This window comes from Monopterus albus, unplaced genomic scaffold (assembly GCF_001952655.1).
Source record: "Monopterus albus unplaced genomic scaffold, M_albus_1.0 scaffold73.1, whole genome shotgun sequence".
Classification (NCBI taxonomy): Eukaryota; Metazoa; Chordata; class Actinopteri; order Synbranchiformes; family Synbranchidae; genus Monopterus; species Monopterus albus.
Genome location: NW_018127953.1, coordinates 583,534 through 596,754, shown reverse-complemented (window position 1 = coordinate 596,754; position 13,221 = coordinate 583,534). Strand labels below are relative to the sequence as shown.

Here is a 13,221-nt window from a genome sequence, read left to right as displayed (position 1 = left end):
GTAGAAAATAGATTTCATAATAGAATTCAATTTATATTTAAAAATGCTTGGTTTTTTCTATTCGCCACTTTACTATGTGAAATACGATAAGTTCACAATATTTTTATCAAAACAGGTGGTTTGTCTTCTGAAGTTAGAGCTGTACAGAAGTCTCAAGTCAGTGAAAGTGACACAGAAGTCTTCAATGAAAAGTCTTTGGAACCAGCTTAAGACTCCTATGGTATTAAGCCGTCAGAGCTGTTACCTTGAATATCAGCTTTCTTTCCTGTCTATAAATGACAGAAAGTAACTAAAAAGTTCATCCTGGTTACTTCTTCTCTTTAAGGGTTCTCCAAACGCAAGAGGTCAGAGATGGCATCTGAATCATCTCAAGTTTCAGACAATATGAACATTTTTTGGGTCATGCGAGGAGCATTGTGGAATGAAATATTGCATTATCTGATAAGACAATGATTCGTAGTTAATAATGAGGTGACGTGTTCTTCTGCTGCAGAAGAATCACACATGCTGACTCAACAGGCCTCAGCTACAGGACCATCACACAAGCTCAAAAGGACAGAGAAAACAGGTACTGCTCAGTTCTCAGACTAACTTAGCAAGTGACATGTAAAATTGAAAAAAACCTAAAGTTTAGATGTCTGCAAAACTACCCAGTTTTAAATGCAGAGATGCATACTATATACCATTTTTATAATACATTTTTTAATAGATGTAAATGCAATCAAATTTAACCCTTGTGTTGCAGCCAGGTCAAATTGACCCTTTTTTAGATTCTTACTAAAAGAAATCTGACACAAAAAAAAAAGCTGTTGACCTGAACCTACGTGGACTATACATTATATTTACATATAAATAGTCTGAACCAAAGCCCCAGGGGCTCCGGGAATGGAGCTCCATAGTGGGGGAAAGGAACCGGCTAGCTCCCCTGGTGAACCAGAGCTCCAGACACCCAGCGCACCGGTTGAACCTGTGTACCCACACCTAAGCACCCCCCCTCCCCCCGGGCTAAACAATTCAAAACCGCCCGACCACAACTTCGTGCCCCTGGTACGCCAAATGGAGTTTCATGCCTCTGCTATTACACTGTGTGGGAACAGAAATGTTTCTAAGCCCCAATACTGAGTACCAGGACCAAAGGTCATAAATTGTTCTAAGTCCCAAACAGGCGATGCTGCACTCTGCTTCACCCATGGAGAACCACACATCTCCGGGCTCTTATCTCTGCTAGATAAGATCTGCTAAAATCTGGTGATATAACATGCATTGTTTTGGTGCTTTGTGACAGAAGGTCCAGTTCACCAAATCTGCTCCGGGTCCTCACACGCAGAAGAAAAAAGATTTTTTTTATTTTGAGTTTATCCAGCCAAATATTCATATTACTGGTGTTTATAACAGCATTTATCATGTTTGCACCATTGTAGCTATAGTAGAAGTGGTGGCCCTCACAAAGAAGTCACAGAACATGGGCCACACAAAGGCATAAAGACGTGTGTGTGTGTGTGTGTGTGTGTGTGTGTGTGTGTGAGCGAGCCTATGTGCCAGTACAACCAGAAATGGCAAAGGTTCTGAAAGATATATGAAGGTACAATATTTGTGCTTACAAGGCTGAGGAAAAGCAAGATTGAATAAGATGAGAGGAGAAGTCATCCATAATAAAGCAAGATGAGCTTAACGCGTGTGCACACACACTCACTCAATGCAGCTGCAGGCAAGTCTCAGGCTGGTTAAGTAACTAATGGTGCCAATGAGCTATCACTTCTGGAGGGAGAAACTTGAAAACTACCTGCAAATTAAAGTCATGCTCTGTGATTCCAGTGCACACAAATACCACCTCTCTGCTGTTTTGGCAGAGACAGATTTCTGAAAAGCATAATAAAAGCAAATAATATTATTAATAATTCAATAGTAAACTTTAGGATTAGAATGAGGAAAAAAAAAAAAACTCCTTACCAGATGAACATAAACTGTTTACAAAAAACAATTCTGATTGTTTGGCATACGGACACCTTCCTAAGGATAAATTAAGCAGCTGAGCTGTCAGCCACTGTTATTGCATGCATGGTGTGCATTTCCAATCTCAGGACAGCTACATTTTTGTCTAAAATCAAACATAATGCATATAACTAAAGTGCCATGAGGAAAAAAAAAATCACATTTTGGCATGAACACAGGTTGCCATTTGTTGTTTCTAGATGGGAGGGTGGGTTTTATGTGAAATGAGGCTCCCTGAGGACAGATGCCAGGGGAGAGAGTGCAAGAGTGGAAAGATTGATGCTTATAAGTGGCATGCATCAAATGCAATGATGCTAAGATCAGTTTTTAATTGAGACCATAAGACACTGGAGGGCTCACCTGTATTTTGCATAAGGTTCCCTATAAGGGCTCATAACAGCTGTAACTAGCAGTAAATAAATCCCATAGACCTAATATCACATTATTTTAACAATACTAACTGTCCTGACAATTTCAAAAATATAGCATGTGCAGAAACAAATACTAGCCAAAGTGCCATAATAGAAAATGCCTAAAGTCCGACTTTTAGTTGAGGCTTAGAAGAGTCAGTCTACAGTCTTTGGAACAGAACAGCTCACAAGTCACAAGTCCGGGCAAGTAAATCTTCAGTCCCTACGTACCAAAGTAGAGTAGAGTAGAGTAGGTACTTTATTGATCCCACAGCAGGGAAATTTCTGTGTTACAGCAGCAATAGAGAACAACCAACATAACACCATAAGAACAGAAACATAAGAACAGGACTTCATAAAAACACGGAAAAGAACACAACGAGGACACAGCTGCTGTAACTTGCTGCCACTCCGCGCGGCGCATGCGTATGCAAGTATGTAGTAACAAAGAACACTTAGTCTTAAAATAAAAAGTTACATAAGGCAACAAAGCATTAGGACTGATACACACAAGGATTATTAAAGTAGTGTCATCAGAACGTTACTTTTTACACAGCACAAATAAGCAAATCAAAGGCACCTAAAAACAGGGCAAAGCAGCACTGGAGAGAATCAGGAACAGCAGTAGAGACTAAACAACAGGCATTAGCCTACAGTAGGTCCAGAGTTTTATTGCTTTTTGTGTGGAAGGGTGGCGGGCGGGGGTGCATGGTTTAATGTCCTCAAGATGCGGATTTGGGCCTGCCCTGAGTCCACCACCGAGACACGGTGCTTTGCGTGCGCATGCACATAGCAGCATAGCCGGCCTGGGGATTTGTGAAGAACCATCACCACAGACCACAGATCCAGGACTCTCGGTGAAGCACGGAGGGCCGCTCTTCTAGCTCCTCCATTCATCTTGGAGGGGAGCGGACCGATGACGAACATGGCCCATATCTCCGTTTCCTTCCCCAGCGCCTCACTCCAGCCCCACAGTCCCACCTCTCCTGTCGCATCCCCGTGGAAAATCCTCAGCAGCTCACCACAAGGAGCTCGGAAGGATTGCTGGCATTGATGGCCGACTGTTGGCAAACAGGGTCCTCCCCAGGTAGACTCAAAGCATCGTAAAAAGTATAAAAACATAATGCAAACGCAATAAAACTTGTATTCCTGGTAGCCCAACTCCCAAAAGTTTACGGGAAAGCGACATAGCACAAAAAGCAACACAGAAAACCTAGAAAACTTGAAATAAAAAACAAATAGAGCGAGAACTGCTTGGGACAGCTGCCGCACTGCGAGACATTACTCCAGAGAAATAAATATCATCAAGTTAAGTTAGGTTTCATAGTTTATACAATTCTATGGTACTGTTCACTATCATGGACCTTTGTATAGCTTTCCATACAAAGGCAGACAAGGAATTTTAACTAGAGGGTCATATTTACAGTCATGTGCTTATGGATGGAGAACGGGTAGTGTACCTATAATTATAGGTTTGGAGATCTCTAGCAACTGTGGTAATTATGACATAAGTAAAGCACTAAGTTAGGCGAATGCAATATATAGAGTAAGAATGTCACTAGTAGGAGGAGGTTGGGGTGGATGGCTGGTATACAAAAACACAGAACATTCCCCAAAGCAAGTGGGGTTGGAATTCAGCGTGTTATATGCGTTTTTCTAGTAGTTTTTATTCCTAAACTTAAACAAGTAGTTTGTTCCTAAACCTAACAAAAATGTGACAACATGTAGTAAAACAGTATCAGAATTGTAACAGCATGTTTATGGTAGTTTCCATGATGCCAGAGTTGTGCTACACTTGCTGTCATGTTTATGGCTCTTTCCATTAAACCAAAAGTCTATTAAGCTTGTGACATATGTTGTCGTTAATATTGACGGACTTCTTGCAAATCCGCCTGGCACTGTAGTGGCACTACAGTGCCAGAAGATGCTCCTATGGGTCGTAGGAGAGGGAAGGGACTAACGGCATATGTGGGTCGTATGATTTGGGGTATTCACCGAATCAGTTGCATTCATAGGGATGAACAGTTTGTCAAAATATTTTGATTGCATGAACAGCAATATTCAGAAAACCATGTGCTTGGTTAGTTCATCTTACACCGTCCCATTGAAAGTAACACTTAATGCTGCTCTTCTTCTCCTTAGTCTTTATCAGTCCATAAAATCAGTACTTTCTGAATCTGTTTGTGCAGTTTATTGCACAACAGCCCTTTGCCATGCTGTGTTTTCTCTCCATGTGAATGCACCACTGCAAGATGCTGACTGTTGCATGTTCTCGTCTTAGCTGTGGAAGGGGTCACTGTGGCATCACTTCCAAGCTCCAAGACTGACAGCACAGTTTATTTTATCCAGAGGAAGTTTCTTTTCTAAAATACTAAGCAATTTCAGTAAGTCTATTGCAATTTTAAGCATGCAGCTTTCTTTTATTATACTTCAATTTATAGAATACATCAAAAGAATTGTGGTGGGGCATTACTACGCTGCTGTCTCATACATTTTCTATTCTTACATCAATAATCCACAGTATATTTCAGGATTTACTGTAATCTAGCGCATCCAATGATAACACCACAGTCCTCTCCAACCCCATCACTGATTATACTGTACAGTTGATAATACACAAAATACTGTAAATGTGCCAAAGAATGGCTGAGCATTCCTATGGAAGCTCAGTATTCAAGTTAAGTGATGGTTACTCATTATTTGGCCCCAAAAATAGGGTATCACATCACACTGTCATAAATCTTGAGGGTCCCATAACAAGCCACACCACTTACCAACCCGAACCTAACCTAAAATACACATACTTTGGGTGATTTGCTCAGGTTATATGGTGGCTGGTCTAGGTGGCTTGGTAGGCAATCACATCTGAGAGCCAGGCCCACACAACTGTCCAACCACTGACACTGTTCTACCAAGATTACCAATCAAGAGAAAAATACACCTGTAACAACCCCTCTGAATCTAAAACTCTATTTTCTGCAATGCCAATACAAATTCTGTGGGGGTGTCAGAGTGAAGGCAAGTCTACAGGGTCATCAGGTGGGCACATGCAACATTGTTGTTAGCATGTGCTGATATACAGTAGAATATACTGCACTATACTGTGGTCATGGCTCCTTTTTTCCCTTTTATCAATTTCTCTGGAAATTAAAAAACATAAGTGATACCCAGTGACACGAAAATAGTTCTGTGGAAGAACACACTCTTCCATGTAAAAACTAAACAAAACTGAAATATAATTTAGAATCTGAATTTTGTTTCCATCATTGATTTATCTAATTTTCACCACTGTGGATATGCCAAGTGTAAAACCATCAACCCAAAGTATACTGTAACTGACAAACATATTCTGAAATGTTAGCATGGAACTGTTAATATGTCTAGTACTGATTAAAGTATTTGGTATGCTTGGATGATTTGGATGTACATTATGTACTACACTGATTATTTTTAGTAAGACAGTGGGGATGTAAATAGTATGATATTTAAACAGTTGAATGGAAAGTGTGTATCCTGCCTTGCCACAACCATACGCTATATCAATAAACCACTTAAGTATTGTAGCCATTCAGGCCTCCATTATCTTCTCAATTGTTCCAATGTTATACTATGACTGATGTTGAAATTCTGCTCAGGAGGCAGCAAAAAGCAACTATAGGGGCAATAAAGCACAGAGCATCTGTAAAATGTTGACTCTGTCAACCAGATAAGCCTACATCTACACTCCTACACCATTATTCCACTGCTGATACAGAAAACAACACACTCAGTACTGACCAGTGAACCCTTTAACTGATTACCTCTAGTTTTTTCTAGTAAAGTACCATATCAGAAGTATTCATTGAGACAATTTTACTCTTTTGGAATGCAAAACAGTGCAGAGTTTTTATCTGGTGGTGCACAGACAGAGTATCGGCTGTGGGGGCAGGGGTGCTGGCTTTTTCAGCATTCAAGAGATTGTATGTGTGGAAGTTTAAAAAGCTAACCGTGGCTCTAGAGAGCAGGCACAGGGCTGAGGTGGCTGGCTGCCTAGGGTAGACAGTGTGTGGACAGACACGGGTGCATACCAATTCCTTTCTTTCCTTTTTATTCTTTCCATCTGTCTTTCTTTTTCACCACTGAATCTAGCAGTCCTCTTCTCATGTCCCCACTTTACTCTGTGTCACTATCTCTCCACACACAGGCTCTTGGTACCCCACAGCTCACAGAGGCCCAGAGTGGAACAACTGAGGACAGATCGGTTCAGGGGGACATGCTTTAGCCAGAGGCCAGAGTAATGATGGAAACCAGACCAGATGCATCAATGCCTGCAGCAGTCAGCTACTGTTCTCTCTCTCTTCCTTGCAACATGAGGAAGTCATTGGGAATCTCAAAGCAGTCACTCCAGCCAGACAAATCTATTTGTATTTGACTGAAGACAATGTTCATACTTTTAGACTAAAGCAGAAATGTACATTTGTCTTCCAGGTGCAAAATTCTTACAATAAATAGCCATGAATCAGAACATACCAAAAGTGAGTCCAATTAGGAGGCCCTACCAGACCATCATTTTAACTGCAACATTCACATCTGGAACAATCCCTTAAGCAACTGTAAATCAATAGCAGCCAAAATGTGTGTTGAGCTCAAGGATGTTCCAGAGCAGTCTGCATGATACTCTGTCATAACCACCACTACATGCCACAATTCAACAACTTTCTTCCAGCTACCTGTCACTGGGTCTACAATTCTATCCAAGAAGTAGTGACAGTAGTTTGAAATGCAGTGGATCAAAGTGAGCTGTGCTGCTTGAAGAACAAGTAAACAACATTGGTAGAAGACTTGCTCATATAAGACTTGTCTGTTATTGCTTGCAGTATTGTGTAAACAGTATAAGACGATGAGGCAACCTTGTCATGTCAACAAATTTTCAGTTGTGAAGACCCTCCAGTCTTTGAATTTGACAGTTAAAATGTGACTTGAAATTCATAGCGCACACACACACACACACACACACACACACCTCTGCTGCACTGCTCATGCTGTCCAGGCCCTCACTGGCTCGCACCAACAGCAGGTAGCGATGCTGGTCACTCTCGTAGTCAATGGGGCGGGTCAGACTGATTTCACCAGTCTCTGATGAGATGGAGAAGAGACTGCTGGGATTGATGAGGAGGCTGTAGCTGATTGGTTTCTTCTGGAAGGACACAGCAAGTGTGACCAGGAAGCTGGGGAGACATGGGGAGAAAGTAAACCATTGACTGAATGTAAGCACAGTGTGGGGTAGACACACACAAAGTATATACAATATTTACATGGTCAAATAAATGCCAGAACATCCTCCTATGTAAGGGCAGTGTAGATAAAATTTCTGATAGGCCTTTTCTCCACTATGGGAACCTGATCAGATCATCTTGTTACAACCCCACTAATAATCAATAATTGAGTGAAATAGTGCAAAAGGCCTCCGTGGAGCACCTGAAAGACAAGCAGAGTGGAAGAGGAGCAGATCAGAAGAGAGTAGACTGAAGTATGTAAGAGCAAGTGGAGACTAGAGAAGAACACAGTACAGTCAAGTACATTTATGTATGGCATCCACCACAGCAGCAATGAGAACACTGAGGACATAGAGATGGTGGAATACAGCCTTAAAATACTGAAATGACTTGGCGCTTGTTATATATTAGATATGCTGTGTTATGTTTACATAATTTCCCTGATGAAATCAGAGTAAACCACAAACTGGAATAACCACTTTACTGGTTTGACAAATGTGTCAGTTATAGTAAAAAAGCTAGAGGAGAGGAATGAGACCAAATCAAGGACCCTGGTCATAACTGTACCACTTTGATTTGACCTGGGTTTGTGTACGTGTGAGTGCATGTGTGTGTATAAAGATCCAGGCATTTGTACTGTATGTGTGACATACATAGTTTAACACGTATCACACTAATACACAATGATCTCTTATGAATACTGCAAAGGCTGTGAAAATCCATCCCTGCATTCCTAATTCAAGTTTCACAATGTGTGTGTGTGTGTGTGTGTGTGTGTGTGTGTGTGTGTGTAAATCAATACTTGAAGGCAATGCTTTTGCTCAAATACTGGATACTGCATAATACATGCCCAAGGCTAAGGGTTTCATGCTTATGGGACAGAAATCAATTTAGCAGCAACAAAAACAAAAGTGTGTGCACATGAGACGTCTATAAATTCAAACACAAGCAATGTAAAAAATATTGCTCATCTGAATGGATATCAATCATGTCTGCAGTAGAAGACAGTGTGTGAAGAATATGTGCATTTGTCATCTCTTTCCTCTCTTTTTCATGCATCGTGTCTCTGGTACTCCACAGACAGAAAGCCCTTGAAGTGCACAAACTCTTTCATGTGAGTGTCTTGTGAGCAAATTCATGTTTTAAAAAATAAATAAATATTTTGTGTTCAAATTTTGTGTTAAAAGCCAAACATATGCACTTTGGAGATGATCCCAAGACTGGGACCAGACCTTTTTGTTTGTTTTTATTTATCTGTGTATATGTGTCAACTTACGGCTGTCCTTCGGGGGTGTTTTCAGGTATGGCAATGGTAAAGGAAGCGTTTGTGAACTGTGGTGGTCGGGATCCAGCCACTACAGAAATGACGGCAGGAGGGCTGCCGCCGGCCAGGGGCCCAGCCACTACTGTCAGCAAGTACTCCCTGTCCTGCTGCAGGGGAAGGCCAGTGGTTCGTACCTGACCACTCTTCCTGTCCACTTCAAAACGACCATCACCACCTGTAAATAAAAGCAACACAGTGTGCATGCTGACTAGAGTTTTGATCACACATTTCCAACACTTTCTCATCAAAGCCTCTCTCTGTGACAGCTCAGACTCAACAAATGCAAAGGACTACAATGCCAAGGGCCTGTGTAAATCCTGTGGCCTGTCAAAAATATGAAAATCCATGCTGGGCATGCGTCAGTGAAGTGATTAATATGACTGGACACTCGGTTTTCTGAGTTGTTGAGATGTGAAATGCAAAGAGCATAGAGGCTGGGACTGGGATGTTAAAATTCATGGCATGTATGCAACAGTAACGGGATGATAAAATTTCCATTGAAACTGCATTCCATTTACAAAAGTTATTGTCTTTGGCTCTGTGAATTGATTTCTATATACACACAATATCACACAGTCCTGCATCCCCAAAATAACTAAATCAAATGTTTGCTGTGAGAGATGTGATTAAAACCTTATTGGATGAAACAATTCAAAACAATGAAAAGTTTAGTCTAGACTCATCTTTTTTTTTTCCCTCGCAATGTCTGTTGTCAATTCATTCACTGTCAAAATTTAAAGACTGACCCTTTATCAACAATAGTTTAACAGGTTCCAAAATGGGCAGAAGAAATCATTACATGGAAGAAAAAAGAAATTCATTACTGTGTACCAGTAAATAACTATGCATATTGAATGCTTAAGGGGATATTTACTAAAGTTTTATTGGCTCATTTTTTGGCACTAAACATTAAAACTACGCATGTTCATATTTACAAAGGAGTTACAGTGGGGGTTTTGCACTGGAGAAAGAGAAGAAATGTGGCACTGCAGGAATTTGTGCATCTAGTCTCATGCAATATGTATTTTAAGGTGTTCCTGTTCAGGCACGCAAAAATTTTAGAGGACAGAACGGAAATTTACACAGTTACCCTCAGCACCCGATTTATCCACCCACTGCAGCAGAGGGAGTTGTTTACGTCAGGTGAAAGCAGGTGTAAAATGTGTAGCCTTGATATCAGCGTAGCAGCTGTTTGTGATCTGAGACCTCTTGGGAGTTAAGGACATGGTTGAGGAGAGAGAGGATTTTTGTAACTCACATTGCTTACCGGAGGAGAATATAAAGGATTTGTAATTCAAAAAAAAAAGATAATTTGACAGGCAGGAGACTGTGTGATTGGAGCTCTAAAATATATTTGTTGATTTCTTCAACCATGTTTAAAGTTGAGTTGCTGCAAACTTAGACTTTCTTTGACACTCCCTCTCTATCAACACATGCGCAATATAGACACCAGCTCCAAGCATCCATGTATTTTTTTCAATACTGCAGCAGCTCTGTTTATTCATCACTGTTGGAAAATACACCAATAAATTGAAAAATTGAGGTGCCACAGTGTTTGTGCATCAGACACTAATCTGTGATTTAGTAAATAACCCCCATAGTGTCTCTGTGGGGACTGAAAGGAAGAGAAACAGGTTGATTCTAGGTATAGCCCAGGAAATTTAGCTTTAATGACAAACAGGACACTTCAACAACAAATTTGTAAACAGAGGGCTATCTGTGTTGCCTTGAGTGACAGCTTCTGTATTTTAGAGTGCAGAGATATTCATAAGAAAATAAGAAAATAAACCAAATACAGGACAAAATTTGGCAAAATACAGGACAAACTATTACAAAATATGAAAAGGTATGGGGCAAAATATGGTAAAATACCAGACAAAATAGAGCAGTGGGCTCTGGATTCCACAGAAGTTTCTTTAACTCCATGTCAAACATCCTGAAGAGCACACTCAACCCGTTTCTTTACTAGCACACGAGCATACGCGAGTCTGCAGCACACCGCCACCATCTCCAAGCCATCAACACAGTTGGCTTAGAATTCTACACTATATTCTGCAGCCCAGTACAAGCATAAATAGAAATAAAGACCATAATTCAATTGGCAAAATTTTGGAGGAGTAACCATTACTCCTTACTCAACACTGCCACCTTGTGATCAAAGTTTGTAAGGTAATATTAAACTACCAACAGCAACAGGTCATTTTTACATTTTTAGGAGACAGTAAACAATGCATGAACACAAAATACATCAGCTTGAGAAACTCGTAGAGGACATTTGGTAGAAAATTATTATCCACTTGTTTGTTTACTTTTCCTTTTAATAAATTTACCGCCTGGCTACATATGCCACGCAAAACATTCAGATAAACGTGTTGACCATAATATGTCCATTTCCCCTGTATCACACACCAACAATGAAACACTTGTATAAAAACAAGCGAGCCACTAATATAACTCGTTCGAAATAGAAAGTTCCTTATTTAATGTTTATGTTTGCATATAAACTTGTTTAAATATGGTTACTCTAAAGAGACAAGGGCAAATGTGTACAATCTACACCACTGTGTACTTTCTAAATTTAAACCTCATAGGTGCTGAAATGGTAAGGCTTTAGATTAACCTAATGGTGTTACCTTTCATGGGGTTGCTCACTCACTCACCAAGCCAAACTCATGGTAAGGAGTTTGAAATAAGAAACAAATGCAATGTTAAACTACAGGATACAGACAAAAAAAGAGAAAACACAACCTACCATCAGACAGAAAATACTCCACTTCACCATTGCTGCCTTCATCCCCGTCCTGAGCATGGAGCTTGTAGACCAGAGAGCCTGCAGGGGCATCAGGAGAAACCACTGCGAGGAAGGGAGCAGGAACCATGTCCCATTCTGGGACATTGTCATTTACATCTGTCACGGTCAACTCGACTCTGAGCAAGTACCATTCTGGACCTGAGCAAGGAGGAAAAGGAGAATGCAGCAGTTTACAGAGGGTTAATGGCTATAGCTGACAAACACCCTGTTTGGTAAGATTGTTAAAGAGCAAATAGTCATTTTACTGTTGTGGAAAATGGAAAGAAATGAATGTGGTATCTGGGAACAAGAACAAACACAGAGAACAAGCATGTGAAATACACCCAGTATTGTAAAGTTTGGTGTTAATTTTGTCAAAAACTATGAAGAACTAGAATTAACACTGAAATTTTAAAACTAATAAGTAACATTTGATAACAAGAACTATGTCAGATTGTTTTACATTTTGTGACAATGTGAAAGATGGACAAATGGACATAAAGTAATGACCTTTTTAATACAAAATCTGAATCTGTGGATGTACAGCATATACTTAGGTTAACTATATCTACTACTGCATGCAGCACCAATGACGAGGTGTTTATCTTATCTTCAATAAAACGTCAAGAGGTCATGCTTCCTACATTAATTTCACCCCAAATGTCAAAGTCTTTACTTGTGCAGTGCTTTTCGCTCTTTTTGCCTTTTTTGTCTGAGAGTTATTTGTCTGAGCACAGGGCACTACTTTGTTATTCTCTGTTAACCCAACAATTTCCCAGCAAGAGCCTGTTGTACTCCAACCAGCTGTGCTGCCCAGGGAAATGATGAAACATGGCAGCAGCCAGGACAGACTAGTTGATAAGTAGCAGTGCTGCCAGCTCAAAAATAAATGATCAGTGTAAATAAACCAGTGCCAAAAAGAAAAGAAAGAGTGGCTTATACAGGACAAAAAAAAATTATACGGTTGTGTATGTTTCAGGTATTTGTCAGGAAGGCACAGCACCAACATACAGTAGGTAACAAACCCAACTAATGCAACTTTCCCTGTTGACAGCCAGACTTAACCTACTGTAAACACTTACAACTTAAACCTTACAAAATGTCACGTCAACAATCTGAAAAGTATCTGCGTTCTTTAAACGCTCTCAGGGTGAAGATGGCAATGCTCGCTGCTGTCCAAGTATAGAAGAGAGTCCAATAAATAGGCCAGACGTTTGACTTCCCATAAAGAGGCTCTGGAAATGTTCTTCCAGAAGACCAGAAAGATACACTGCAGTAACAAAAGCTGCACGCTGGATACTTCTTCTTCTTCTTCTTCTTCTTCTTCTTCTTCTTCTTCCTTCGGCTGTTCCTGTTAGGGGTCGCCACAGCGAATCATCTGTTTCCACCTAACTCTATCCTCGGCATCCTCTACTCTCACCCCAATTAACTTCATGTCCTCTTTTAGCA

At 40.4% G+C, this 13,221-nt stretch overlaps 1 protein-coding gene across 1 annotated transcript in view; it reads right to left on the bottom strand.

Moving 5' to 3' along the window:
• Positions 1–13,221, bottom strand: part of LOC109963402 (neural-cadherin) — a 439,917-nt gene that overhangs the window by 295,874 nt on the left and 130,822 nt on the right. Inside the window, exons 2-4 of the mRNA XM_020605911.1 lie at positions 11,734–11,931; positions 8,934–9,156; positions 7,405–7,609 (exon numbers count right to left, since the gene is read on the bottom strand). Coding sequence (XP_020461567.1) covers positions 7,405–7,609; positions 8,934–9,156; positions 11,734–11,931 — 626 coding nt within the window. The remainder of the gene's footprint in view (positions 1–7,404; positions 7,610–8,933; positions 9,157–11,733; positions 11,932–13,221) is intronic.